The sequence below is a fragment of the Chroicocephalus ridibundus genome, chromosome 1 (genome assembly GCF_963924245.1).
Source record: "Chroicocephalus ridibundus chromosome 1, bChrRid1.1, whole genome shotgun sequence".
In the NCBI taxonomy this organism is placed as follows: Eukaryota; Metazoa; Chordata; class Aves; order Charadriiformes; family Laridae; genus Chroicocephalus; species Chroicocephalus ridibundus.
Genome location: NC_086284.1, coordinates 158,556,467 through 158,583,586, shown reverse-complemented (window position 1 = coordinate 158,583,586; position 27,120 = coordinate 158,556,467). Strand labels below are relative to the sequence as shown.

The following is a 27,120-nucleotide window of genomic DNA, read 5'->3' as shown; positions in this document are numbered from 1 at the left end:
GGGATCATTTTAATTTCTCTGTAGTGGTAGAAAGAGAGTCCCAGGCATGTGTTTGTCTCAGAATCAGGCTGAGACTCAGTCTCTGGCCGCAGCAGGTGGTCAAGTTGGTCAAATACTGTAGTTTGTCTGAGCAGGAAACTGTCTCTTTAGCACCACTAGCCAGAAAAAATTCTTCACATTAATGCCAGTCAGGCTCCAGTGGCTCTCTACTTGCTTCTAGGCAGCTCCCGGTCCAAAGAGTTCAAAGCCTTCCGTGCTCTCTGACCGGGACACCTTCTGTGACTGTGCACAGGCTGGGAAGCAGCGCCTGGTTTGATTTCAGCTCTCCCAGATGCCGCAGTTTGATGGATTTTGGAAAACATCCTACAGAAAACAATTCGGCATCAGCTGGCATGGAGGCCACAGGCAAAGCAGACCCAGGCTGCTGCGGGCTCTGCTGCTGGTGCCGCCGGTCACAGCACCGGTGCCTTGGTTTGCCCACCAGTGTGAGGGCCAGAAGCACGATATGCTCCAAGATGGAGCCACAGGCACTGGGTACCCCCCGGGTGAGTTCACGAGCCGGGGTTGTTTCATAGCAGAGCACAAAACTCACCTTTTCTCAGATGCCTCACAAATATAAAAAGGAGCGGGAGGGAGAGGACAAAGAAAAGTATTCAAGTCAAAGGGTCCAAGGGCAAGGATGGGAAGAGCAGAGTCCACATTCAATAACATTTATGCTTATCTCAATATTGTACCTGGCGCCTAGGTACTGTAGCAATTGGAACCTCATAAATACCAATGACAGATAGTAATTAGCACCCCATAAATACCATCAACAGATAATCTTGCCGCTAGGAAGTGAGAACAAGCTTTTCATACCCAACTGGCCAAGCAAGCTTGGAGGTGAAAATAACAAGAAGATGGAAAAAAAACACCATTTGAAAACCAAGGTCTTCCTCTGGAGTCAAACTTTTTAATGGAAATAAAGCCTAAGTCAGCAGCCTTATACTAGCCTTAAGCTCCAAAGTGCCCCAAGTCAATTTATATCTGGCTGATAAAAGGGTAGTTGGTTGATTCATTACAGCTAAAGGCTCAGCTCCTAGGAATGCATGGTGCTTAATTTTTTTCTGGGATCCCTTTGATCTCTGCTGGAGGTTGAGGAGCAGGCTCCAAATTATGAAGTTTTTTTGGAATTCTATTGAGACCATTTCACAGAAAAGTCACCTTCACGTCTCCAAGACTCTCTCTAGAGACACAGGGATAGTGGAAAGCTTCTAGCATGACATTTTTATCTGAGAGAAAAGGAATACAGCAGATCTTAAAAGAATGGTAATCCAATCACATTTGGACCAACATTGAGATCTGGATGTGGGACCTCAAGTTTTCTACATACTAAACTAAAAGCACAAGTTTCTATGAGGGTATCTGGAAGCAATAACAGATTTACAAATCTCTGTAGAGCAGCTAGAGGAGGAAGACAGACATCCTACACCAACCTAAAAAACCAGCATTTGGCACGTGGGAGAAACTCACCTTTCAATTGACTGCGTTAAATTCCACAGCAGTATTTATCCCAGGTTAACAAAAGGCGTTGGAGGTACGGCATCTGCTCCCTACCCTTCCCCCTCTACGCAGAGCCCTCCCCGTCTCCCCATGTACCGTAGAGCCCAGAGGGTCTTTCACCGTGTCCTGCCTGCCAGCTTTTTGTCACGTTTGCTGCCCTGCTGTAGAGCTCCTGCATCCAGAGCAGCAGCGGAGAGCCTGCTGGAATTTGGGTGGTCTTCTCCTCACGGGTGGTGGTCAGTAGGACTGGAACCTGCAGTTCAGTATCTGACAAGCACTCTGGCAAAGCAAATCACGTAATGAGGAAACCTCATTCAGTGTAACTGTAATAACCTCCTCCATAATAATATAGAAATGCGGAAGACTTTGCGTTCACCGGCTGTATTTACCTGAGCATTACAAAATATTAAATGGCATATTTATCAAAACAAGAGCTTTCAGGTACTCTCTTCAGTATGTAATTGTCAAGGGCAGAGCTGCACATCGAGTTTGTATCTGTGTTGAAACCTCCACCGACTTAATTAGAGTAAAATGCATGAAGTGTAGTCATTATAATCAGCTTTGCAGCAACACAAACATATATAAGCCTTGTTTGTATGACAGGAGCGTCCAGATTTTGCATCCAAGCCTTCGCCAAGGAAAGCCAGGTTGGAGGGGGGAAGAGGGAAGGAGGGGAGAAGGGAAGACCGTAAGAATTGCTCAGCTGATATTGCCGAGACTCACGGGAACAGCCGCTAAGCCTTTCACTGTCTGCCTCCACCCTTCCCCGTAGTCTCATTACGGCAAATAATGTTGCGTTTATATGAAAACTCAGGTTTCCTAAGGCTGGCTGCGCCGGGGGAGCCGGCAGCACAAGCGGCGCTGAAGAGCTCTGTCTGCACCTACAAACGCCCAACGCCGGCGCTCGTGCCCCTCCGGCTCCTGGGAGCCTCTCTGTTTGCTTTCAGAGGGTGGCTTTAGCTTCTGCCTTAAAGTCAAAGCGTATCGTGGCAGATACCCTAATCACAACGTCTAAATATAATACAAGGCAAGACAATTTTTAAGAGAGCTCAGCCACACTTTTTTAAGCAACTGTCAGGAAACTGCCTCTGTGGCTTGCTGCTTTAGAGTAAGATTAAATGAATCAGTCTCACCATTTGAATGCGTGGGAAGTCAGAGACAGCAAAGTGACAACTAAGGACGGTTTATTTATAATTGGGCCCTCCTCCCGTAGCTGCTTGCGCGCAAGTCCTGAGCACTTAGTTCAAAAGTGCCTGCCCTTTCTGTAAAATTACTCACGAATGCTACGTGTAGGCCAGGTGGATGCCTACGCTGGTTTGGCTGATTATAAACTTCATGTAATTATTATTGAGCTGTCTGGTGATGTTTGGGGGGAAAAAAAAAAAAAGGAAATACAGCTTATTATGCAGCAGCTTCAAAAGGCTCTGACTCCCTGGTCCCTCAGCCAGGAATCTTTCACAACAAGGAAGAGCCTGAGCTGGGCACAGCTGCCGGGAGAAGACCTGGGGGGTGGCACGGGGACTGGGGTGCCACCTAAGCGGCAGCTTTGTGGCCAAGGCAGGTCTGTGAGGGCTGGAGGGCGACGTGGGGGCAGCGTCAGTGGACACTTTACTAGCAGGGACCTTTGCTACTTAAGCTGCTGCTCCCCAGTCCTTCAGCAAAAACACCTCTGGCTTTAACCCAGAGGTTTAGAGGTTTGCAAAACAAGAGTTCCCAAAGACAGGTAAGAGCGCTGTGGCTGCGGCTGCAATCGCAAGCCTGAGAGAAATTCAGTAGTTTATGGTTTATCTGATTAATGAGCCCAACAGGAGCGGCATCACAATGAGAAATGGGTTTGCCAAGGGAAAAGCGTGGGTATCTCATGGTGGCCCCAAACTTTTGAAGTGTCCTTCTGAGTGAGGAAAGGCAATATCTACAAATCTGAGATAAAGTTGCCCAGAGGGGGACCCGGGAGTGGCTGAGTCCCCTGTAAGAAGAGCAGGATTGCCCTTTGCCCAGCCTCCAAGTCAATGGAGTTGAGCTGACCTCAGTCCCTGAGCTTTCCTTCCTCCACACTTTGGCAGGCTTGGCCTTTAGTCTGTAGCATCAGCCTGCGCCCCTAACTGGGAAATATTATTAAAATGGCATTAAATATTAAGAGAGACAACACAGCATCTCTCACAGGGAGGGAGCTCCTGACACAGCAATGCTTTTCCTAATAAACTGCCTTGACAAACAGTTTACTTATATTCTTATTTCAATTAGATGAACTACTCTGCAGCGGTAAGGATGAGTGTGGCTGGGTGTTATTATGAGAAGTAGTAAATATTTATTTGGCGCTCTCAGCATGGAGGCGGGTGGGTGGCGGGGTCTCCAGACAAGACCTCGTCAGCACGATTTTTAAAGCCATAGTCACAAGCTGCGGCCAACCAGCAAGGCACGGCGCTGTTGTGTGAACCCATCACCCATCGCTTAGCTAATAATATTAGTACAGCATTAACAGTGATGGACCTCATGGCCAGGTTTGGCTTTTACGGAGATCTGGGCTGGAAAAGGAGATGACCTCCATTAAATAATCAAGTAAGTGTAAACATTACAAGGGTTTCCCATCACTGGCCAAGAGGCTGCCGCCAAGCTCAGGGCTGTGTCGTGGCAGGCACCACGTGTACCAAATGTGCTCCTTGGCCCCCAGTACTTACATGCACAAAGTCCCCGAGTAAATCAGTGGTCAGGTCATGGGCTCGGATCTCCAGGTTCCCAGCTGAGCGAGAGAGCCCTGCAAAGGCAGGAAAAGGACAGCTGGAAGGTACTGGGAAATTTAATCTAAGCAAAGAAAATCTCCATCTCTGCTTTCTTGGAAACTTTGCTTCCAGTTTCAAGTATTTTCTGTTGACAGCGTGAAAGTCATGGAAGTAAACACTCATGCTTGTCTTTCAAACACTGATAGTCTTCTGGCCATTTGGGGAGGGGGGATAAAAATGTTTAACTTAGGAAAAGTGGTTGCTTTCCAGAAAATCCCATGAGGCTCTTCACAGCACATGGGTTGGAAGCCACGAGGTTCCTGTCAGCACATCTGTACTTATCCCTGAAGTATGGAAGATCAGCTTTGGCAAAGCCCCACGGAAAGTTTTGTTACTTCGAAGTCACTGAGTTTGTCTTGTACAGCCTGACCAAAATTCTACCTCAGTCTGCATAATTTTTTTCCCTTATCATAACTTCCAGTATAATAAAATAATTAACATTACTCTCTGATACCTTTCTTTGAAATGGTTGTTTCAGAGGCTGAAGGGCAGAGGGAAGTCCCTTCCCTTGTTGCTGAAGCCACATCTGAGGTCAAACATATCTGCTCTGTGCCAGTGAGGCCATGCAGTGGGTCTTTTTAAGATGGAATGCGGAGAATGGGATAAATAAAGCTGAGCAGCAAGGTGGGGTATATGCGTGGGCCAGGCAGGCGTTGCCCAGTGGGAATTTGGCTTGTAACTCAGCTGGTGAATAACTCCAGAGAGTCTATAATGATAGGGGACCTCACCTAATGCCTCATCAAAAATACAACACGCTTTGCAGAACAGAGCATCCCTCAGACAATCCTCTACAGGCACTTTAGGCAGTGCTATAATCACAGCCTGACCGTAAGTGACATTTTTTTTTATGTATGTTGGCCCTTTCATCTGAAATAGTTTCCTCCTTTCCCTTTGACTGGTGTTCAGGAACGGGTTTAGAATGAGTGTTAAATCTGAAATTTCAGATCCAGAAGCACGGGGTTCGGAGTGCAAGCTGATTCCTCGCGTGCGCGTATGCATCCCTTCAGGAAAAATTCAGAGTCTGGAGCAGCTGATGTAAAAGGCTGGGCCAAACTGTCCTTCCAAGTGGCCATGTTTGGAGATGCGTATCTGTCGCGGGCATAACAGCGTCACTGGTACCAGTAGAGCTGCGCTGGCTGGTAGCAGCTGAGGCTCTGCCTACGGGGCCCTGCTGATGCCACTGGCCACCAAAAAGGTTGAGTTTACGCTGGTGGAGGCTGTCCCTCCCTTGGGAATGGCAGTTTGGGTAAGAGGGAGTGTTTGAGCTGGAGTTTAGGGGAGGCATGGTGGTTTCACCAAAGGAAGCTGAGAAATTATGAAGCGAAATCAGGGCAAAATTTAGAAGAGGATCATTCGAAAAATTTCTCCTTTAAAAATTGGGAAAATATTGGAGTGGTGGGCGGGGAAATATAGAAATAACTTTGTTACGATCTGGGTTATTTTCATCAGGACATAAGGACTGCATTTAATCTTTGTTGTGTAGAATGGTGTGGGGTTTTTTTTCCTTGCTGTGAGCGTGTCTCTTAATACAGCCTTACTGGTGGAATAATTAACAAAGCCTGCATCGCAAACGCGGTGCTCTCAGGAGCTGGGTACTGCTGCGCCCTTTCCCACTGCAGCAGAGGCAGGAGGGTTTCTAGCAAGCTCTGGGAAGCAGGGGTCTCCCAGGAATTTCTGAGCACAGCAAATGCACGACTAGGTGCTGTTGGCAGTTTTCACCAAGAGGATCTTCTCCCGTGATTTTTTCCTCCTTCCAGCCAAGGACAAACCTCTGACACTAGCCCACATTATTGTTTGAAGGCAGATTGAAATCTTGTGATTCTGACATCGTTTTATTTTTAATTTCCACACTGCAAATGTCAGGGGAAAAAATACCCTAAAAATTATACTTCAGAAAAGACTATAATTACTTCCAATTAATTCATGGCCCTGGTTGTTTGAAAGACTTGACCACAGCTAGAATTTCATTATCTGATAAGCACTTTTTTTTTTTTTTACATATTTCAAAGTTTCTTTTTTAATAATAAGAAGAAAAGGATCCAAGACCCTGACAACAATACCTGAGCCAACTGCAAAAGCTTGATGATGGGAAATTGTGTTTAACCCCTCAAACGGAGAGGCCACATCATTTTCACGGCATTTATTTCAGCGATACCCTTGATGGGGAAGCAAGGTTCAGAAATGTGATCAGATGTGGTAGTAGGCATGGATGAGCTGACCCAGATCTCTGCCTTCCCTGGGGCACTCATCAGACTGTGCGCTTTCATCCCACCTTTCTTCCATCCGTGGTACCTAAAGCGTTTTACCAACATCTGTCCCGTCTCTCATTGCCACGCTCCCGTCTGTATCGGGGTACTGAAGCCACTGAGGTTATATCAGCATCATCTGGTTTCATATCGGGAATTAAGCCTCATCCCTCTGTATGTCCACACTGTAAATCCAGTTTTTACCCCCTGAAAGAGGCATTTGCATCACATGAGCTGCACTGCGGGTGCCGCTGGTGTTCAGACTGAGTAAAAATATCTGTGTTCTTACAGAGTCCCACTTGCTGGTGCAGGGGATAATTTTGCTGTGGGTTTTTATGGTTTTATTTTGAACTTAAGCTATGACAGGGCCATCAGTCCTCAACCCCACTAGAGTATGCAGCGTATTTTCCATGTGCATTCAAAGATAAGGGCTTTTACCCAAAACATTAAAAAATAAGCAGTCATGGTCCCAGTCCAGTACGCTGACTGTTTTCTGACGTGCTTAGGAGCCAGTCTGTATCGCTTGTCACGATGAAGAGGGAGATGCAGGATGGAGGGAAGGGGCAGGGGGGTCTCCTGCAAAACATTTGCCTGCGAGAATGGTTGCGTGTGGAGGTACCGAAGGGAGCTTAATCTAGCGATGGAGCAGCAGCAGGGTGTAAAGTCAGTTAATATTGTAGCCCTCTTCCCTTCGCATCCCAGCCAGCAGTAAGCCCCAGTGTTTCAGTCACTAGCAGCAACCCAAAATCCCGGTCGCAAGGGACAGGATTTTCTCCAGGTGATGCCACGGGGGACGCCCATGCCGAGTGTTTGCTAACGATTAGCAGAGACGTAAGGCTGGGACTGGGTGTACCACAGCAGGCTGCCCGAGTGCCCGCAACTTGCACACAGAGCAGACATTCCTGCTATCCGTGGAAAAATCCTCCCCCAAATATTCCACATCACAGTGGCTAGTCTTGCAGCTGATCGTATTAGGAGGAAAGAAATTAAAAATTGCAATTGACTCACCAGTAAAAATATGTGAGTGTACCCAATAAATAAAGCAGATTCCCTCAGCACTTACCTAATAATTTTGCTTTTAATTAAACTGTCCATTCCTGCACTGATTTACATTTAAAAAGAAAACATCTGTGTGTATTTCACTGGGAAACCTTCCCCTGGTGTTTACAAAAATATTTTGCTTTGCTTAATGGGAAAGATTTGGGGCCTGATTCTTGTTAACAACATGCTGCCTTCCAGCTCCTCCATGAAGGCAAACAGGTGTTAAAGGTTGTCATTGAAGGCGACGTGCTCACCCTGCGTGCTTACAGCTTGTCTTTTCGGGTTTAATATTTTTTTGTTGTTTGTTTTTTTTTTTTTTAAGTACCTTACAGTCTTTTATTAGTACATTTTTTAGGCTCGGTCTTTCTGAAGAAGAAAATGGAGTGGATGGACAATGAGCTGAGAAAGCTGGGAGCCACAAACCCCCTCGGCTTTCTTTGGGAGAAGGAGGAAGAAATCGCACGTCAGTAGCAGGCACCTCTGGCGTTGCCCCTCGCATGCTCTTGGCACAGCTGGGGCCTGGCAGAGGCAGCAGAGAGGAGGAGGTGATGCCACCGTAGCGTTTCTGGCTCGGAGAGACCAAAGGGCACCTTGTGTCCTTTCGCGCAATCCCCCTAAAATAGGAATGGTGCCCAACAACTACGTTTTAAAACTCACCTGCCTTCTTTCTTGCACCTTGACCTCCAAAATCTGTATTAACTTTAAAAAAAAAAATAAAAATAAAAAGAACCTCAAGTCCTCACCATTTCCATCAAGAAACAGTAACTCCCGCTACTCCTACTGCAGTTGGGTATAAGGCTGGGCTTGTTACCAGCAGCCCCCTGAGACACACCAGTCAAACACCGTGTGCCTTTCCGGTGCCCAAGACCACCGAGATTTGTGTATGTATGTGAGGCAGAAATGGAAACGAGCCCCCCCTGAGTGCCAGCCCAGCGCTGTGAAAAGGCCACCCCTCCTTTCTCTGTCTTAGTCTCTGCCACCATCACCTGGGAGCCGTGGCGGATGTAGCTGAGGATGCTCCCGCCTCCGTGGTACACGTCGTTCCCTGACAAGGCTGGGCGCGCCCTGTACTTGCACACAGACTACGGGTGTGTTTATGGTAGACCCAAATATGCAAATAGAGAAATGAAAAATCGTAAGAGGAGACATTAAAAGGTGCTTTTCCAGCACTGGCTCACCATCCCCTCCCGAGGGAAGGGGCCAAAGAGAAGAAATAGCCTGTTGGGGTGGGAAAGTCTCTGTGATTCAAAATTTTAGTGACACGTCCTGTGGTCTCAGGTGTGCACGGAGTGGACCACAATCTCTCCTGCAGAACAGTCTTGCCTCAGGGGTGCTGCGTCCATGCTGCCAGCCGGTATGGTCACTCTACGGAGGGGGGCCTAGATGTCCAAGGGTGTAGCATCATTGCATGGATGCTCGATTTTGGGGATGATGGAAAGAAGGTAGTAGGCTCAGAGCTGGGCCACCCCTGTCTGTGCACAGCAGCCGGAAAACACAGCAAGGGGTTGTACCGCACCGTCCCCCCCCCCGGCTCCAATCCCATGCCCCAAGTCCCCTCCATCAGGGAGGCCCCCATGTGAGCCAAGGAGGAAGGTGATGAACCCCTGCTCCCTCTGCCTGCCCACACACCGTGAGCTTCCTCCGTGCACCGGGTTTTAGCAGCCAAGCTGGGCCGAGGTCAGGACCTGTTGCGGCTGGTTTTTGTTTACCAAATGTGTTCTGACCTCATTTGGCAACAACATTTAAAAATATGTAAGACCAGAATGGTCCTAGTTGGTGAAAACATTGCCATTAATTTTCCTATCTTCGGATGCATTAACAGCAGATGAGAATCGGTCACGTCCTTGGCAGTACTGAACCTGAAAGGCAATCAGGAATTGTCGTCCTGGGCCAGCCAAGTAGTCCATCAAGTTCAGCACCTTGCCCCTAAAAGAGGCAGGAGAACCCGTGCTTTGGAGCCAGGCAGCTTTAGCATTTGCGTAAGTATGTCAGCACAGGTTTGGCTGCTCCTGCGTCCCCCTCCGTGCTCCACCCACCAGCCACCGGGCCAGGAGGCACCACTTCCATGCCCAGGCCACACAGAGGGAGTCCTGCAGACCCCTCTACTGACCCCTTCCTCTTTTCTTCTGGCAAAAGGGGTGAGGAGTGAGTTTGGCTTATGCTTTAAGCTCACGCATCATGCTAGCTTCGATGGACGTGGAGTTAACGCAGACCTGAGGGCTATGGGATAGCTCAGGGTGAAACAGAGAGGGAGAAGAACCCACCAGCACAGCCTCACACAGCAGAGGCTGGTACCGCTGCCCCCACTTCACAGCTGAGGAGAGCAGGGGTGACGTGGTTAACCTGGAGCTATGCTGCAGCAAAATGCAATGACAAGAAGCGAAGCCGGTTCCTTTAGCAGCCTGCTGCTCCCCGCTGGCTTTGTCCTTTGCTCTTCTCCCATGCTTTTCCATGTCTCCTCCATGGCTCTGAAATAGGGCTCCATGACTGCCACTGATCAAGGGCAAGAAGGCAGGCTGGGATCAGAAGCATCCATAGCCTCAGAAAGCAGGTAATTCCCTCCATCATACACGAAGAGAGCAGCGCAGAATGACAATGACTGGAAACGTGCTTCAGGAAAACATGAGGTTGTCGACCTGGTGCCTAGAGCTGAACCCTGAGGGTCTCCGTGGCTAAATAAAAGAGGGGCAAGGAGTATGTTTGAATATTGCACCCGCTGCTGTCTGAACCGCTTACCCTTCAGCTCCGGCCTGGACTTCCCCAGTGGTCCAGCTGGAGGCAGCTCCATTACTTCCTAAGATTTGGTGGTGGTTGGTCTTGGGATCACTCTCAAAATGAAGCAGAGACGAGACGGCAGCAGGTTTTGCTCCCTCTGCTGTACACAGTCCTCCAGTGCCGTCCCAGCCGACTTTGCGCCCTCAACCACCTCCACCTGCCCTGCCTGCCACTCCCCGACACGTCTCCTCAGCTTCATGTTGTAAACAGAATGCTAATGGGCCGTGAGACAGCCCTCCTGTTATTTCAGGCATTTTTCAGTGGGAGAAAAAAGTCATGCAAAACGCTGAAGATACCTTGCAAACAAGGGGGCCCGCAGGAGCCTGGGGATCACCTCCTTCGCAGTGCGGACACGGCCATCCTGCTCCATCAGCCGGTCAGGACGGGTCAGTCCCTGGACGGCTTTCATCCGCCAGCGTAGACATCCTCTGAGCACCCTGAGATTAGGGGCCAGGCTGATGAGAGCGCTTGGCTCTCACTGAAATCCCCAAATAAAAGTTACCTCTTGCCTTCTCCTCCTCCTCGAGACCTCTGAAGAGCAGCAGCTGGGTGCGGAGCCCTGCCACAATCGAATCCTGCGGTGGGAGAGGTCTGGGCTGGTGCCAGGAGCAGCGAGAAGCAGCTTTTTTGGGGACCAGCCGTATCAGCAAGCACGAAGAGAGTACGTCTTCACCGGTCTGGTCCCAGCCTGCTCGCCTGTAAGGAGCTCCAGGCAGGCAGATCCAGAAGGGAGTTAATGCAGGATCACAGCCCGAGGTTTCGTTTCCACTTTTGCCAGAGGCTTTGCGCGAGTCTCAGCTTCCTTGTCTGTGTAATGGGTACCTGGTGACTGACCTTCCTTTGTAAAGCCCCTGTCAGGCAAAGGGGGCTCCGGATAACGTGGCTTCACCTACAGATTTTTCGTATGCACCGACAAAAATGATGCTGGTCAGGTTGGTGTTCTTACAGCAAGAGCTCAACCGGAGAGATGGATCTTTTAAAATAAAAAAGGGGGGGGCGGGGGGGGGGGAAGTAGTGGCTGTCAATCTCAGTAAGTAAACACTTCTTTGATGTGGTTCCTTTTAAAAAAAAAAACAAACAACAAAAACACAACCCGAATCCTAAAAGCAACAGCGTATGTTTATTTTAAATGCATCCGCTAAATATTTACACTGCAAGCACGCTAAATGAAAAAAAAAAAAAAAGGATAAATTGGAACTTTTGTCAGTGAACCAGATTGTGAAATGCCTTGAGGGAATAGAAGATTTATTTGGGGAGAGGGGGAGAGGTAGGAATTTTCCATGCTATTGTAAAACACGAGCTCAAATTATATGATCCCCACAGCCAGTGAATTGCAAAGCTTCAATCAGCTGCCTTTTTTATTTTTTTTTTCCTTTCCTCTCTTTTCTATAAAGGGGGGTGTGGGGGGGGAAAGACAGAAGTGTTTCACCAACTTCTGTTGACTGTTCCTTTTTTCTCCTGATTGAAATGTGTTGTTAAACAAGATCCCACATAATCTCAGCAGAGGGTTTCTCTCGCTCGCTCCCTCTCCTTCTGGGAAGCCGCGATCAGTGCCATCGGCGCTTGATTATTTGCAAACTCCCTTCGCTTTTTTTTTTCCCCCTTTTTTTTTTTTTTTTTTTTTTTTTTCTTCTCTCCCCTCCTCTCCGTCTCGGTCTCCGTCTCCCTCTCTCTCCCTCCGTCTCTCTCGCTTTCCTTTCTCTCACCCCCCCAGTGCAACTTTTGCAGGCGCCCCGGCACACGCAGCCATGCCGCGCTGAGAGCGGGGGCACCGCGCCAGCCCCCCCTCCTTTCCCTCCCTCCCTCCTTTCCTCCCTCCCTCCCTCTCTCCTTCCCTCCCTCTCTCCCTCCCCTCCCTCCTTCCCTCCCTCCCCAGCGCCGCCGTCCCGAGCCGGGGGGGCCCCGCCGCCCGCCGCCCCTGCCCGGCCCCGCGCCTCGCCCCGGCCCCGGCCCCGGCCCGGCCCGGCCCGGCGCCGCCGCCCCCCGCCCGCTCGCCCGCCCGCCCTGGCCGCGTCGGAGGGCCGGCAGCGGGGCTGGATGTGCCCGGCTCCCCCCGCGCTGAGGCGGGCAGCGATGCAGAAGGCAGGCGGCAGCTTCGCCTCCGCCGAGAGACACCCGCTCAAGATGGCAGATGTGTGTTGAGTTTGGGGGGCTGCGATCTCGCGTCGTTCGTGGCGGCGTTGCCATGAATAACAGGCGTCCTTGCACCGATGGCCCCCATGTACGAAGGTAAGCCCCGGCACGGCACGGCACGGCCCGCCCTGCCGGCACCCCTCGCCCCGCCGACGGGGGGTGGGGGGGAACCGGGGGTCCCCGGCCGCCCGCGGTTCGCCGTGTCCCCCTTCCCGGCGTTGTTGCGGGGGGGGGGGGGGACACCGCTGGCGGCGGCGGGGCACCCCCGCCCTGCCCGGCGGGGAGCGGGGCGCGGTGCGGGTCGCCCCCCCCGGTTCTGCCCCCCGTTCTCCTACCCCCCCCCCCCCATCCCCGCGGTCCCGGGCGGTCGGGGGGCGGTGGGTGAAGTCCGTGCCGGTGCCGAGCAGAACAATGAGGTGGACGGAGCTTGCCCTGCGCCTCCGTGTGTGTGTGTCTGTGTGTGTCCCTGCCCCTCGCTGCAGTTTCTATTCCTAGGACCGGCCACCCCGGCTCCGTTCGCCGGTTTCCCAAGAGTTCCCCCCCCCCCCCAGCCGCCGGGGCTCTCCGCCCGGGAACCGGGGGACACCGGGGCTGCCGGCCGCCGCCGCCTGTCAGCTCCTCCGGCTTCTCCTTCATCCCAGACCGGGCTGCGGCGAGAAGCCCGAGTGCCCCAACTTAGTTTTTTCGGGTTGGAAAAAAAAAAAAATATATATATATATATAGGGGAGGTGGTGGTGGCGTGTGTTAGATCGGTGCGTATTTCAGGGTGGCTGTTTAAAAAAAGCAATTAAAAATATATATATATATATATCAGGGTTAATTTAAATGCCCCCGCCATGCGTTTATCTTCCCCCGTCACCCCTGCCGGCTCGGCGCTGGCCGGGGAGCGTTACATAAACCGGGGGGACATCCATCCACCCGCCGGCAGACCCATCCCGCCCGGGGACCGACCGACCGCTCGGTCGGTGGCGGCGGAGACCCGGGCGCCCGGTGGCGGGCAGGCGGGCGGGCGGGCGGGGGGGGGGTGGGGGTTGGAGAGGGGTCACACACACAGGGGGACACGGTACTTTTCTCCCTATGGTGAGGCCGGTAAAACTTATCTGAGGAGAAAATCGAGCCCGGGCTGCAGCGCCCGAGAGGAGGGCGCTCGGGCGGGCGGTGTAAAGTTACCGGCCCGCCGGCTGATTGATTTCTGGGCAGCCCCGGGCTGGCCGCCGGTGCGGAGTTGGGACCCGGCGAGAGGCAGGCAGACAAAGAGGAACGTTTTCGGCAGTGGAGGGAGGATGGACGGCCCTCCCCGCCCTCGCCGCCGCCGAGGCACCGGGCTGCCGGAGCCCGGGGGAGGCGGTGCCTCCGGGATGGCGGGCGCAGAGGGGCCGCGGCGGCGGTGCCGGCGGCGGGGCCCTGCGCGGCGGCGGGCCGGTGCCGGCGGAGGGGCCGCGGCGGGCCCGGACTACCGGGTCGGGGCCGGCCCGCCGCCGGCGCCCTCTGCCGGCCGCGCCGCCGAGCGGCCTCGGCCCCCGGGCCCGGGCAGCCCCCCCCACCCCCCTCGCCCCGGCTCCGCGCCCGGGCTGCCCCCGGCGTCTCCACCGGCAGCGGGCGGCCGCGGGGTCCGGCAACGGGCGGGGGGAGGCCGCCGCCTGGCCGCCGCCGCCCCCCGTTCTCCGGCCGCGGCGGGGGCTCGCCTACATGCCCGGTCCCCTCCCGCGGCTCCCCGCCGGGCCGGGCCCGTCCTCCACCCGCCCCCCACCCCGGCGCGGCCCCACCGGCGGGCCGGTGAGGCCTGCCCGGCACCGCACCGCCGGCCGCGGCGCCTGCCCAGCCCCTCCCGAGCGGGCGCCGCCGGCAGGGCGGGTAATGCGGCGGTTCCTCTCTGAAGTTCGCTCCTCGCCGGGCCCGCATCCCCCGGTGCGGGGCGGTGCGGTGCCCCCGCGGCGGCGCCCGGCGGCTCCGCAGCGGCCGGGGCGGAGCGGGGGGCGGGGGGCGAAGTGAGGCGCGGGGCCTGCGGTCAACCCGGCCGCGATCCCCCTTTCCCGGCGCGCCGCGGCCGAGCGCCGGCACGGCCGCCTCCCCGGAGCCGGGCAGGGGAAGGGAAGGGAGAGGAGGAGGAGGAGGCCTCGGCCGCAGCCGGGGCGGGCAGGGCGCCGGCTTCCTCCCGGGGAGGAGGTGGCGGCGGTGCCGCACCGAAGCGTGCGGTGGAAGTTTAGCGGTTCCTTAGAGCATCCCAACTTCAGCGGCGCCCGTGCTCCTGCCTGAGTGGGGGGGGGGGGGGGGGGGAGGAAGAGGGAGCGGAGGAAAAAAATGCCCTGGAAAGAAAAATGCCCTTAAAACAAATGCCCCCACCGCTGGTACAGAAGTGTCCGCGGCCAAGCTCTACAGCGTGTCTCCAGCCTTGAAGTAGGTGCGTATCCCAAATGGCAGGAGCCAGTGGATAGCATAAAGGCTGATAAGGGGTTATCAGTTTTCTGTTTTGTGTTGCAGTATGTGTTTGCGGGTTAAATTGCTGCTGGCTGGCTTCGAGGGAGGCGGAGGAGGGGTTAATGAATGTTTTTCGCCTCCTAGTTGCCATAAGAGGTCCTTAGAATTCCCTGCAATATCGCAGTGCATAGATAAAAACTTAACTTATCGCAGGGGATGCGATTTCCTCCTTGGAAGGAGGCAAGGACTGCGATCCTCCCTGACGAGCCTCGCGTTACGTGTGTGACCGGGCTGGGCTGTATCCCTCCTCCGGAGCATCAGGTACAGCCAGGCCACTGAGGAGAGCGCAGGAGCCGAGGGATTATATCCATGCCGCGGCCGGCAGTGGCTCCTTTGCTCCTGCCCTTGACTGAGCGGGTCCGTGGTGGCACACCTGCACGCCCACCGCCACCACCGCAAGGCGGGAGAGGGGTTGGTGAAACAGTATCTCCACCATAGGGATTTCAGAACATAGGCTCTTTGACAGAAAAGGCGCCCCGGGGAGGAAATGTGACACCTCAGAGGCCTTATGAAATGGTTCCAGTAGAAATTTAAGTGAGTGATAACACAGAGCACATGCACAAAGTCACCCGCGATTCTCGACGTGGAGGTGAGGGCGGTGTGTGCCTGTGCAGAGCAGCTGGCTTAAGTACCGGTTCTGGGAAGCAGAACGGTGCCTCGCCTGATCTTAATAGGTGAGGCATGATAAATAACTGAATATCTGGTGTGAAATCCTTCCCCCCCATGCACTGTGCAAGGAGAATTTTCCCATTCATTGTAAGGAATTTGGAGTTTTTGCTGTCGTCTTCTCCTGTGCTGGGTTTTTCTCATTCATTTTTTCCCCGAGTGTTGCAGAGCTGAGCAGTACAATGAAGGACATAAAAACCTACCAAGTGAAATAAAACAGAAATAATACCGCCGCGCAATGTTTGACCTGGATTTTCGTTTCAATTTGAGAGCCACGCGGGGAAATGCGTTGGGCTTTGAAGCGGGCCTCGTCAGGTGTCTTCCTGTACGGCCTCGGCCCCAGAGTTGGGGCACGCTAATGGCCACCGTCCCGCTCAGCACCAGAGATGCGGCTTCCTCGGAGGTGGCTGTGTCGGTTTCAGAGGAGGCGAATGGCTTGAGGCAGGCAAGGATCTGGTTCTTTGGACTCTCCTGTAGGTGATGTTGCCCTTGATGTTCGTCATCGGCGCGCTCGTCGTGTGACGTTTCCTCCTGGGCAGAGAACAGAGCCAGCCTCAGTGGGCTAGGAGAAACCCCGTTTTAAGAGGGTTTACTGCTAGACACCACCAGTGCCTGGGCGGTGGGTAGCTTTCTGCCCTGGGGAAGCGTCCACACTGATTTCCTGGGTGCCTCATACCGGGCATCCTTCAGAATTGGGTAAAAAGAGGTGTTTATATGCTTTAACCTTTATTTTCTAAACAGCGATTACCTCTGTTTTGGTTTTGTTCCTCTTTGCTTTGCTTTCTTACTTATTCCTGACAACTTTGTTGCAACCCACGGTGTATTTTTAGCAGCCGCGTCGGTAGTTTTCTATGTGGGTGGCTTATGGAATTAATCTCGGTAATATTTGTAAATTGCACCTTGCCACCGGTGCCGCTGCTGGAGCTCGGCGCAGGCAGGGACCTGCCTGCACACCGTCCTTGTCACACGAGGGGCTGGGAAGCCTGAAACTCTGACCCCGGACGCATCGTGGATCAGATCCCATTTAACGCCAGGAACAGGCCAGCCCTGCTGGGTTTTGAATGCAGCCTCAAAATCTCGTTAAAGCGCACAAAATTTGCTCGCTGGGGAGGCGGCACCAGTGAGGCGGAGTAAAGGTCTTTACCCCAAAGTTCGTGCAGGGAGATGATAACTCGGAGGCGCTTCCTGTTTATGAATTAATAACCAGAACTTAAGTGAAGTCAATGCTGGGACCAAAAGCATAAGTTTTCATTAGCTCAGGATATGGCTATAGCCAGGACAACAGGAAGCCCCCACCAGTTATAATTATTGTTCTTATCATGCTGCTGCGTCTAGCAATTAAATGGTTTTGAGATGTAATGGGTGAAAAATGCTGTTTTATTTTCGGAAGCGGAAAGAGCACTGCCGGGACCAGGGGCCGGGGCGAGCAGACAAACAACGCCCTTGGACAAAGAGGCGAGCACAGTTACTGGCCACCATCGTTGTCCCTTGGACTCCATGCAGCGTGTTCTTCTGCGTGGCTGTAACAGGTGGGGAAAACCCTCTTGGCTTCAGCTGGGCACCTCTGCTGGCCTGGAAAATGAAGTCATTTTCATTTTCCCGTGCCTCGGTTTCCCCGCTTACCCAGGGGTTGCTATTTACCACCCACTTTCACGTGGTGCTTTGAAACCACTGAATGTGATTTCATCAGATTGGGTAAGGGCTGGCTGTACACCCTGATGGGTGTAGGTCTTCTACTGATGGGGGACAGCCCGGAGACCTCTTTGATGCGTGTGAGGGTTTTGAACTCCTGTTCTAACCCTGGAAGTTAGACCATTTATTCAGAGCTGGATAACATACCTGGGTGGCTAAACAAATAAGCCTCAGTTTTGGCCACATCGCAGCAATGGCATGTGAAAATATGTGGATGTTCGGTCAGGAGGAAAGTTCCAGGAAGTCATATCATGGAAGGATTAGTGACCTGGGCGTGGAGGTAAATCCCTGTCCTGATTGTGGGCCTCACCAAGTGGGTCCCAGGTGATGGTGTGAGAGCAGTCCTTGCCGGATGGCGAGGTCAGGGGCAAGTTCAGCCACCTTCTGCTCGAACTAGGCTGAGACACCAGTATGAGGCAGATTCAACCACTTCTCTTAGGTGCAGGAGTTGAGATAACTGGGATAGGGCGTACCTTTGGGCAAGACTCCTGAGAAGGGGAGTTTGCAAAGGCATTCCATGTTGGGCGGACAGCTGCTGTGGTGTCCCCATCCCTGTGTCCGTAGAGGATGGGTAGGCTGAGACTGGATATTTTAGAAAGTTCCACCCTTTTCCTCTCTGATCCCAATTTAAGAAGATATTTTAAGGTCTGTGCCTAAATTTAAGCTCGCAGGCAGTGCTGCTGACTTCATTAGAGTTGTTTATGTCTTTAAAGCTGGCCACACGCTGAAGTACCTTTCTGACTCATGGCCTCTATAGCTTAATCAGTCCATTTATAAAAATGAGGTTGTTTCCTCACCCTTACTAGGAAATCTCTGCCCTCTGAGTGTGAAATATTATTTATAGGGCTTTTTCTTGCTTTTGGGAGGTTAACTGGTGGATAACAAGAAGTGAGAATTAAACGCTATTTAGAGAAAAGGTTGTTTCTTCAGCTATTTACATATCCTACCATGAACCTAGGTGCTTAACAGGAGGCCTTCTCTTTTGAAACTATTCCCCCTAGCAGTGCAAAGTTCAGCTTTTGTTTTGAAAATAAACCCAGGTGATAATTTCACTCCAGATAGGGCATTTAGCAATTTGTCTGTTTGTCATGGGGGAAGAGAAGAGGCACATTACTGCTTCCACCCATTTACAGCCCAGAGAGCGCACCTGAGTCCTCCTTCATTGGGCCACATCAGCAACTGAGGTCCTTCCTCTGGAAAGCACGAGTGTGTGTATCTTGGGACCACTCTTGAATTCAGGTAGCCTTTCGAGTTGGGTAATTTCTAGGGTAGAAATCATTCTTCTAAGACTTCTCCATGCATCTGAGCGGAGGAGCAGCCCCCATCTCCGCAGGCTGGCAAAGGCATTGCCACATCTCAAAATGCCTTGGAGATTCCAGAGTCAGGGCTAAAAAAATTAAAAAGCCATGCCATTAGAATTTATTTACTAAATGGAAGTAATAATAAACTAAAATTGTGTGTTTATACAGCGCTGTACATGTTCAAGGGGCTATAGGGAGAGAAGCTGTCTGGCAGAATGATTCCAAGGAACAGAGCCTTTTACTTATTTGCAGTGGGGGGTACAAAATAGGCAGTGGGAGGCAAGCGTCCTCGAGGTGTGAGCCCCTCAAGCTGCTCCTGAGCTTGATTCTGATTTCAGGGATCGTGATCATAGTGTAGATCAGCAACAGTGCTACTGAGACCCAGGGAGTTACACATTGCTTTCCATGCGACGAGCCTTGGCCTGTCTGCGTCGCGTTCTGGAGGGAGAGAGAGTTTTATGCTGAGTGAAGGATGGCGTGGTTTGCTCCCTTGGTTTTCTTCAGCACTTCCCACTGAATGGGACATTTGCTTGGAGAAGCTGAAGCTCACTCTTTATTCATGCCTCCTTCTCTGTCCTGCTCACCTTTCAGGGTTTCTGCTGGCATCCGTCTCTGGAAGGATGAAGGAAGAGCAATCGCTTACAGCTCCTACGCTGAAAGGTGGGAAAGGTCACCCCGCAAGGCAGGGGTATTTGCCAGAGATACTTGGGAACCTCAGAAGGGCAGCTGTCTTCCCTGTTCGTTATAACCTTTAATCTTTAAAAGCATTAGTAAGACCTGGAACAACGGTGTTACACAGCGTTACCCTGCAGACTAATGTCTCCTCATCCTCAACACTGACAGGTTTATCTTGGTCAGTGGGCTATGCTGAAATGCAGAAGAAACTTAGCTCTCATCAAAATCATTGAAATCATAGGAACTGGCCATAGAAAAAGCTTTTTCATAGGAAAGAGTTTTTCAAAGCAGGATGTACTATACCAAATGTATGCTTGTCCAGTGTGTTTCCTAACGTGCTTGTCCAACATATTCCCCATGTATGGAGGGTCCACAGCCTGCCCAGGCTGTCATCGCTGCCTTTAGCTGTCTTTGCCATCAAAAAGATTTTACCTCCTCTGTAACTCCACTCTGCTTTGCTTGCTGCGATCCCTTGTCCTATCTACAGAAGTATTCCTTCATGTCTCTTACAGGCAGTGCTCCTGTTTGCTTTAACTTTTGCACCGTGACGTTGTTCATCTGTGTGTAGCTTCTGATGCGCCGTGACTCCCGGATCCTGTCCAAGAGGTGTGATGCCTCCTGAGCCATTTTCTATCCTGTATGTGCAGAGCTAGCCTTTCCTACCTAAGCATACGATTTTTGTATCTGTCCTGTTTGAATTTCATCCTGTACCTTTCAATTTGTCAGGATTGTTTTGAATTCTAATTTATTTCCCTTGACTTTGCAGTCCCTTCCTGCTTGGTGTCACCTGCCCATTTTAAAAAAGCACAATCTCTGTTTCTTCACCAAGATCAGTTTTGTTTTCCACTGCGCAGTCCCAAGTCGAAAGCACAGAAGAGAAGAAACTGTTTCATTAAAAAATAGGAACAGAACCCTGCCCCCAAAATATAAAAGAAACTGAAAAAACCCACAAAAACACTTGGCGTTGTTTTGACGCCTCCTATACTTTTACTCTCCTTTGGTGCTTTTGAAATATTCCTAAGAACAGTAGTATTTGCTATAGTAGCGCCAGTGCCAAACAAAAGCAGTACCTTACTGCGCTAGCCATGACATCGATAGGAAGGGGTAGATAGTTCCCACGCCAAAAGGATTTGCATTTTATGTAGATGAAGACACAGGAGGGTGGATTATACAAACCGGCTGGGCTCTTCGTGGAGAGGAAATCACAATGTGTGGGTTTCCTTAAACATTTTTTGACAGGAGTTTGTCTGGGGGAAGGGAAGGGTGGGCTGGAGCTTGAGAAGAAGTAAGGAAATAGGTCAGGAACAGGAGAGAAGAGGGTGAGAGAGACAAGTGGGGACGGAAGATGAGGGCAAGTGACTGTAACAGGAGAGAGGGAGATGATCCCTCAAAAGTACAGGGCCTGAGGCTGTGGCAGCCCAGGCCGGCAGGAGCAGAAAGTTGGGTGAATTGCTGGAGATCCCGGCTTGGACTGTTTTTGCGGCTGTCCTTACTGACTTCCGTCTCTCACAGGTTTCTCCCTGCAGTTGTCTCTAACATCTTTGGAAGGGAAGGTGGGTGAGGATGGGAGATACCACCTATATCGTAATGCACATAGGTGGGACACAGAGTCTGCCTGGGCCTTCCCCAGCTGGAGCTGAGACCAGAGGCAAAACTGATATTATAGCATTCCTGTAAGATCTCTGATTCTGCTGTCCATGCTCAGGAAATTCTGACGGGGCAGAGATTAGCCGAAACACCGTCACTTTTCATTGATCTGAGATCCTTGTGGTTTCCTGCCTCGCTGCCATTACCCTTCCCCTAATGAAGGCAGCTACGTGGGACGAATTTGATCTGGCATCCTCCTTCCTCCTCCCCGGCAGGCCCCGCGTGCTAGATTTTCCCACAGCCTTTCTGTCTTTAAGGGCATGTGTGACTGTCCCACCCTCTTTCCCCTGTCTGCCCTACTCTCACCGTCAGTCGAGGTGACCGAAACGGGTACGAGCGCAGAGGCACAATCATCGGAGACTGAGCTCATGGGCGAGAACGACATGTGTGTCGTGCCGCACACAGATGTGTGTGGCCGGAAGGCTGGGTGCGTTTCGAGCATATGAGGCTCAACATACTGTTTTCTCTAGTAGCAGGTCAGGTATGTCAGTAAGTTTGGCAGCGAGTCTATAAGATTATGGTTTTTCTCTTGGGTGGAGAGATCAAGAAAAGCTCTTTTTTTGCTTATAGTTTGGGGTCAGGGTGTTTATTTGCTACTGGATGTGATCCAGTGGATTCAGCGTGTCTCTGTTTATTTTCGCTTGAAGACATGACTTTTTTTTTTTCTAGTTACAGATCGTAAAGGCACACGGGATGGCGAGTAGCCAGCAAGCTCCCTAACTATTAGCTGCATTGGTGGGGTGTTACGCTAACACTGCTGGAGGGAATGTTACAGCAGACGATGGAGTGGGTTGATGGAGACTTGGACTCCAGCAGCAAGGCTCAGAAAATATCCAGTCCCAGAAAACTTGCAGAACATTTCAGAGAAAGTTTAGTTTTTCAGGAAGCTCCTTTAGCTTTCCCAGAATATTTTTACTTGTAGGCAAAATTTGTAAGCGTTCTTTATTTTTAAAACACAGTTTATATTCTGCTCTTGTCTGCAGCACCGCCAGCACCGTCAATGTATTTATCTTCTCCCTGTTAACACTTGCCGTTCCTGGAACGTCTCCTGCTCAGCAGCTGTTTGTAGGTGGTTTTTTTTTTCTCTCCCATCATCATGTACCTTTCCTTCCTGTTCAAGGCATCCATAAACCTCTCGTAGTGACATCATAGCTGTTTCCATAGCAACAGATTATGATACTAGAACAGAGGATAATATCAAACAGGAGGAGGAAGAGATAAATTATGGTGTTTGTGTGCGTGTGTCTGAGGGCTTGATTATATTCCTACATCTCTTCGAGGATGTTGTCTGCCTGGTTTCTCCTCTGTTTATCTTACATGCTTTTTAAAGGTTAGGAAAAAGCGAAGGGGAAAAAAAAAAGATCTGGAGGTCAGAACAATATCGACGCGTATTTTTGATGGTCTCTGTGTAAACCTAGTAAACTGAGATTTATTTTTTTTATCTCAGTGGTGGCTCTCCTGTGTCTCCTGAGGGTAATCTAGTCTGGAAAAAACTTGGAGGCACAGCAATCCCCTGCTGCAGCTTCACTTTTATTTTAATTACAAATTATTTGTAGCTACTAGCAGCTGGGATCTCAAGTCAAGGATCTCTGTGCTGCAGATTTTCCAAAAGATGGACAAATGTGGTGTGGCATTGCCCCAGAGAGCTCACAACCTGTACTTGAGAAAAGATGCGACAGGTGCTTAAATCAGCCAGAGCTGTCATGGGGAGAAGAGGGAAGTACCCCAAAGAAGGGTGTTATCAGAAGAATGATCTCTAGACAATGCTCCAGCCTGCCCAGAGAGTGGTCGTGGTGGAGGTGGTCTGAGCCTCACCCGGGTGTTAGCTTTTCACAGCGGTGTTTCTGGAAGAGCTGTGCCGGTAGTGGGTCAGGAGTCTGTTTTGTGACCATCTGCATGGTTCTTCCATGGCTTCAGGCTGTCACTCCAACAGGAGCTGGCAGCAGCAGGATTGCAGAAGGATGAATATCCGCGTTGCTTCGTGCTTACATTGGTAGGAAGGCTATCTGTTTGCTTAAAGCATGAGCCTGGAGGTGAAGAACGTCCAGCTAAAATGCATGGGGTTTTATTTTCTCCTAGGCAGCATTTAGTGTTGACAAATTCTGAATAGTTTGGCAAGGATTTTCAGCAGGTCTCTGTTTTGCCTCTAAATAGCGGTAATTTCTGGCCCTCGTTGCTACTTTCCTGTTTAGATGATTGACTCCAGAACCTGGAGAAAAAATTCTGAGAAAACCCTCTTAGGTATCCTCATAACTCTGTGTGTGTGTGTGTGCAATCTTTAATCTTCCTCTTGTGGCAAAATTTCTGGGGACTTAAATGGCCATTGCTAGTCTTTAAAATACCCAGAGTAGGGTCATCTCTAACGTGGCAAATCTCTGGTGATGCTCTTGAGAACCTTAATACTGACAAACAATTTTGATCCCACACTTAGGCACTGTGATGCCCCAGGGAGGAGTGCAGAGGAGGGATGTGAGTAGAGCAGTAACAGGTAACGTGTCAGCTAGCTTTAGCAATGTGATGGCGTAGGGGAGCACATAATGGGCCTCTTTCCATTATGGAATTCGTCAACGTGCCGCAGGACAAGCCCTGGGTCAGCAGAGGAGCAGCACTGTGATTAGGTGATGCCCAGCCTCCAGCTCCTAATACGTCAGTGCATAGGAGCTTTCTGCCATCTGGGCTGGCAGTGGGTGAGCTTGGTGGCCATGTTGAATGAAAGAGTTTTTGGTCCAGCTTAGTGCCGCCAGGATGGAGAGAAGTTGGCATGTAGGAGGAATTGCACGAGTCACTCAAACTCTGCAATGCCATCAGGGGTTAAAGTTCCTCAGAAGATGTGTGAGCACAGAACACTTCGGCAGGAATTAATAGTTAGGTCACCTTCACGGAAGCTTATTGGGAGCCAGTAGAGACCAGAGAGGACTGGTTGGGTGTGCTTCCCCTGCACGGCGCCAGCACGGCGCGCTAGCCCCACTTTCTGAGCAGGCTGACGACGTTGTCCTGCAGGGAATGCACTTCCACAGCCAGGCCTCAGGGTGGTGGGGGCAAGGGAAGCTGGAACGAGGTCCGTTGCAGAGAGAAGGGAGATCACAACCTTTTCTCTGAAGCCATAGGGAAACAAAAGGACAACTCTTGGCCACAGTGAGTTTGTGGACACCGTGGAGAAACCCAAGACCTCATAACTCTTCCAAGGCATGTGCCTACAAAGCAAGTGGGGATCACATCTAGTCATAAGTACAATTATAAATCCCTTCATCTCTTCTAGCACTATCACTTGCACCACCAGAAACCTGCCTTCCCATCAAACTCCCCCTCTGCATTCTCTCAACAGCAGAATACGTATGTATTTAGCAAGTGGGGATAGGAAACACATTGTAAACCCCATTTTAAAATAGCTGCACTACCTCACAAGGGCGTGTGAGACCTAGACACGAGCATGTCCCATTGGTGGTGACAATACTTCTCTTGTAGTGTCATTTTTCTCCTCGCTTATCTGAGGCCGTGAGCACCTGGGTAATGGAAGTGCACCTTCCAAATGCCTGTGCTGCCTGAAAGCACGGGTGAGTCGGAAGGGACGGCAGATACTGTTATTGAGCCGTCTGTGTGAGAATACAGATGGAGGAGTATATGTGTGTATGTATGTGTATGTGGGACTCTTTCCATGTTTGCAGGCACGTGTAGCAGCATGCACATGTGTTCGTGTGGCTTCATCCCCTTTGTCTACAGAAGGTAACGTGGGCCGGATTCTCCTTAGAGCTATTACGCCATTCTCTCAGCAAATTGCATTTCTACCAGGGCTCTTTTCCACTGTGGGGAATGAAGAAGGGAGATTTATTATAAATATAAATTAGGCCTTCTGTGTGTTTGTGAGCTGTCGCAGCCTGTACGGGAGGAAATATAAACAAGGTGAATGCAGGGTGTTTATGTGGAGCGATGCTGTGACAGCGTATGTGTTGGCAGGAGTGCTGTCTGCAGTCTCTGCATAAGGGGTTGTGTCGCCGGTGTGAGTGTGGAAGGCTGTAAATCACAGGGTGTTCAGGAGGGAACACTGCCACTCTGCCTGCAAAAGCCAGGGAGAGATTTTTTTTTTTTTGAAGCAATGTGTGACTCTCTTCAGGCCGAACAAAAGGGTTACTAGAAATCCAAGCTTGAGAAAAATATCATTCAAGACATTTTGACTGGGAGTGATCTGTAATCCGCATCCACCAGCTCGTCTCCATCCTGACCCAGGAAAGCCACGTGGCTGGCGTCTTTTACGCATCTCTCCCAGTGCCAGGTTTTGGTGGCCCTCCTGGACCAGTTCTTTGGTATCTCTGCAGCTCTGCTAATGTGTTTCAGGTCTGTTCTGCTGTATCCTCAGTTATCTCAGTCTTGACCTGGTCCTGTGGTGTAGCTGGCATCTGTATGCAAATGCAATATCTCCTGGAGAATCTGTATCCATTTAGATGTGTTTACCGTGTCACTCATACCGTATCTAATGTAGGTGAGACCACTTCAGTAAAGTAGCTGTATCTTTTTCAGCATCCCTGCAGGTAGGTGCCCGAGCCCTGGTTTTGTTCTTGCTCAGCTGCAAACTTGACCTGCAAACTTGAACTGTGGAGTTCCCCTCTTTAGGACTGAGCTTGGCTTAAAAGTTATTTCTTGTCCCTCCAAAATCATCGCTGTTTCCCAGAGGAGCACTTGAGTCGTTATGAATCCCTGCATTTCCTCTCAGCCAGGAAGGGTTGAAGGAGTTTCAGGAAGAGGATGCTTTACAAGGAGACGTCTGCGTTCCCTTGCCATGCCCTGTCGCAAACAGACACAGAGACTCCTGCCAAAAAGACGTTGCCTGTAGAAGATAATGTGCGAGGGAAGAAGTTGGGACATGAGTGAATGGCAGGGTAAGGCAGGGTTTCAGGTGGAATGCCTGATGCTTTTGATACCGGGTGCAATAAAACAGATGCTTGTGGCAGCACTGGGGGTGAGCTAGGAAACACGCTCATGTCACTTGGCATCGCTGGAGCAAGTTGCAGGTGATAGTTTCTCATTTGGGTTTCACTATGGTTGGTACTCCTGTCCATCTCGCCCGTTGTCATGGTAGGGCTTGTGGAAGGGGATGGGGCTTTTACTTTGCTTGTGTATTTTGTGTCCGTCCTCCTGTCCTTCCTCCTGTCCCCACCAGCCTCTTCCCTGAGGTGTTCATGGCCATGGATACAGTGTGCCACCTATCAAGAACATGCTGACTTCCTGTGGAAGCTGAATGCTGCATGTCAGATGGCCTGAGCCATGGGCCCGTGAGCACAGGGGCTCTGTGGTCACCCTTGGGGCTCAGGGTGAGCCCCGGGGAGCTGGCGGGTGTGTGTAGGAGGAGAGTCACTGGCATAGTCGCATGGGTAAAACACTCTGTGGTCACCATGAAGTGCTTGCTGAAAAGGCAGATATTGGGAGTTATTTGGCTAAACGAGGCAAGGGAAGCGGGACTCATCTCAGCCCTCCTGCCTTGCCCACCGGGGACGTGGGGAGGGCTGCAAGGGGCAGGCGGTCCCCGTCCCCTGTTTGGGGTGTCCAGGCAGATGGGCTGCCTGTGGGGCGCTCATCCCCTTTTTGCTTGGAGGTGGCAACATGAGAACTGTGAAATCCAACCCTGTGTTGGGCCGGGCTGCACTTAAGCCCCGTGTAAGCCCTAATTTGAAGGCTTAAAGGGAACTGAAGTGTGGCACCGAGTGCTGTGGCTGAGCATCACCCTTCCTGAGCCGTGACAGCATGCCAAGAGGGGAACCGATGGGCAGGACAGCCTCTGCCTTCCTGGCAGGGCCAGGAACCTCCAGCTGAACTTCTTGGTCCCAGCAGAAGCGTTGGATTTGGTCGGGTTTTAAACTGTAAATGTGATTAATCGTGGCTGGAGGTTCTGACCTCTGCGGTTTTCACTGTGTGCCCAAAGAAGTTGCTGCAGTAATGGGCCTGTTCTGCCTGCAGCCCAGCTGGTCTCCATACGTCTGGTTACGTATGTTCGTGCCTGTAGTTCTTCCCCTTATAACCACTCTCCATCTCCCCAGCCTGGTCACTGCTTCTCTTTGTGGGCAGCGGGCTCAGCTTGCAGGTGGTAGCAGGTAACACCACACCTGTGCTGGGTTCCTAAAGGCCACGTAGCCATTGTGGTGGGCCTCCGTC

The 27,120-nt window shown here is 51.4% G+C and overlaps 1 protein-coding gene and 1 long non-coding RNA gene across 5 annotated transcripts in view; one reads left to right on the top strand and one right to left on the bottom strand.

Annotated features, from left to right (window-relative positions):
• Window positions 1-1,658: 1,658 nt before the first annotated feature.
• On the bottom strand, window positions 1,659-11,350 carry LOC134508616 (uncharacterized). The gene is made up of 3 exons (XR_010069106.1): window positions 10,681-11,350; window positions 4,221-4,297; window positions 1,659-1,821 (listed from the first exon to the last, which is right to left on the bottom strand). It is a non-coding gene; the product is annotated as an uncharacterized LOC134508616 (long non-coding RNA).
• A 956-nt stretch (window positions 11,351-12,306) lies between these two features.
• Window positions 12,307-27,120, top strand: part of HIPK2 (homeodomain interacting protein kinase 2) — a 132,461-nt gene continuing 117,647 nt past the window's right edge. For 2 of the 4 annotated variants that reach the window (XM_063320438.1, XM_063320423.1), the window contains exons 1-2: window positions 12,307-12,613; window positions 19,246-19,314. In XM_063320438.1, the coding sequence (XP_063176508.1) occupies window positions 12,595-12,613; window positions 19,246-19,314 (88 nt within the window). In that variant the 5' untranslated portion in view covers window positions 12,307-12,594. Of the gene's footprint in view, window positions 12,614-17,030; window positions 17,191-19,245; window positions 19,315-27,120 lie in introns of those variants that run through there. The other 2 variants (XM_063320419.1, XM_063320432.1) reach the window with 2 other exon arrangements.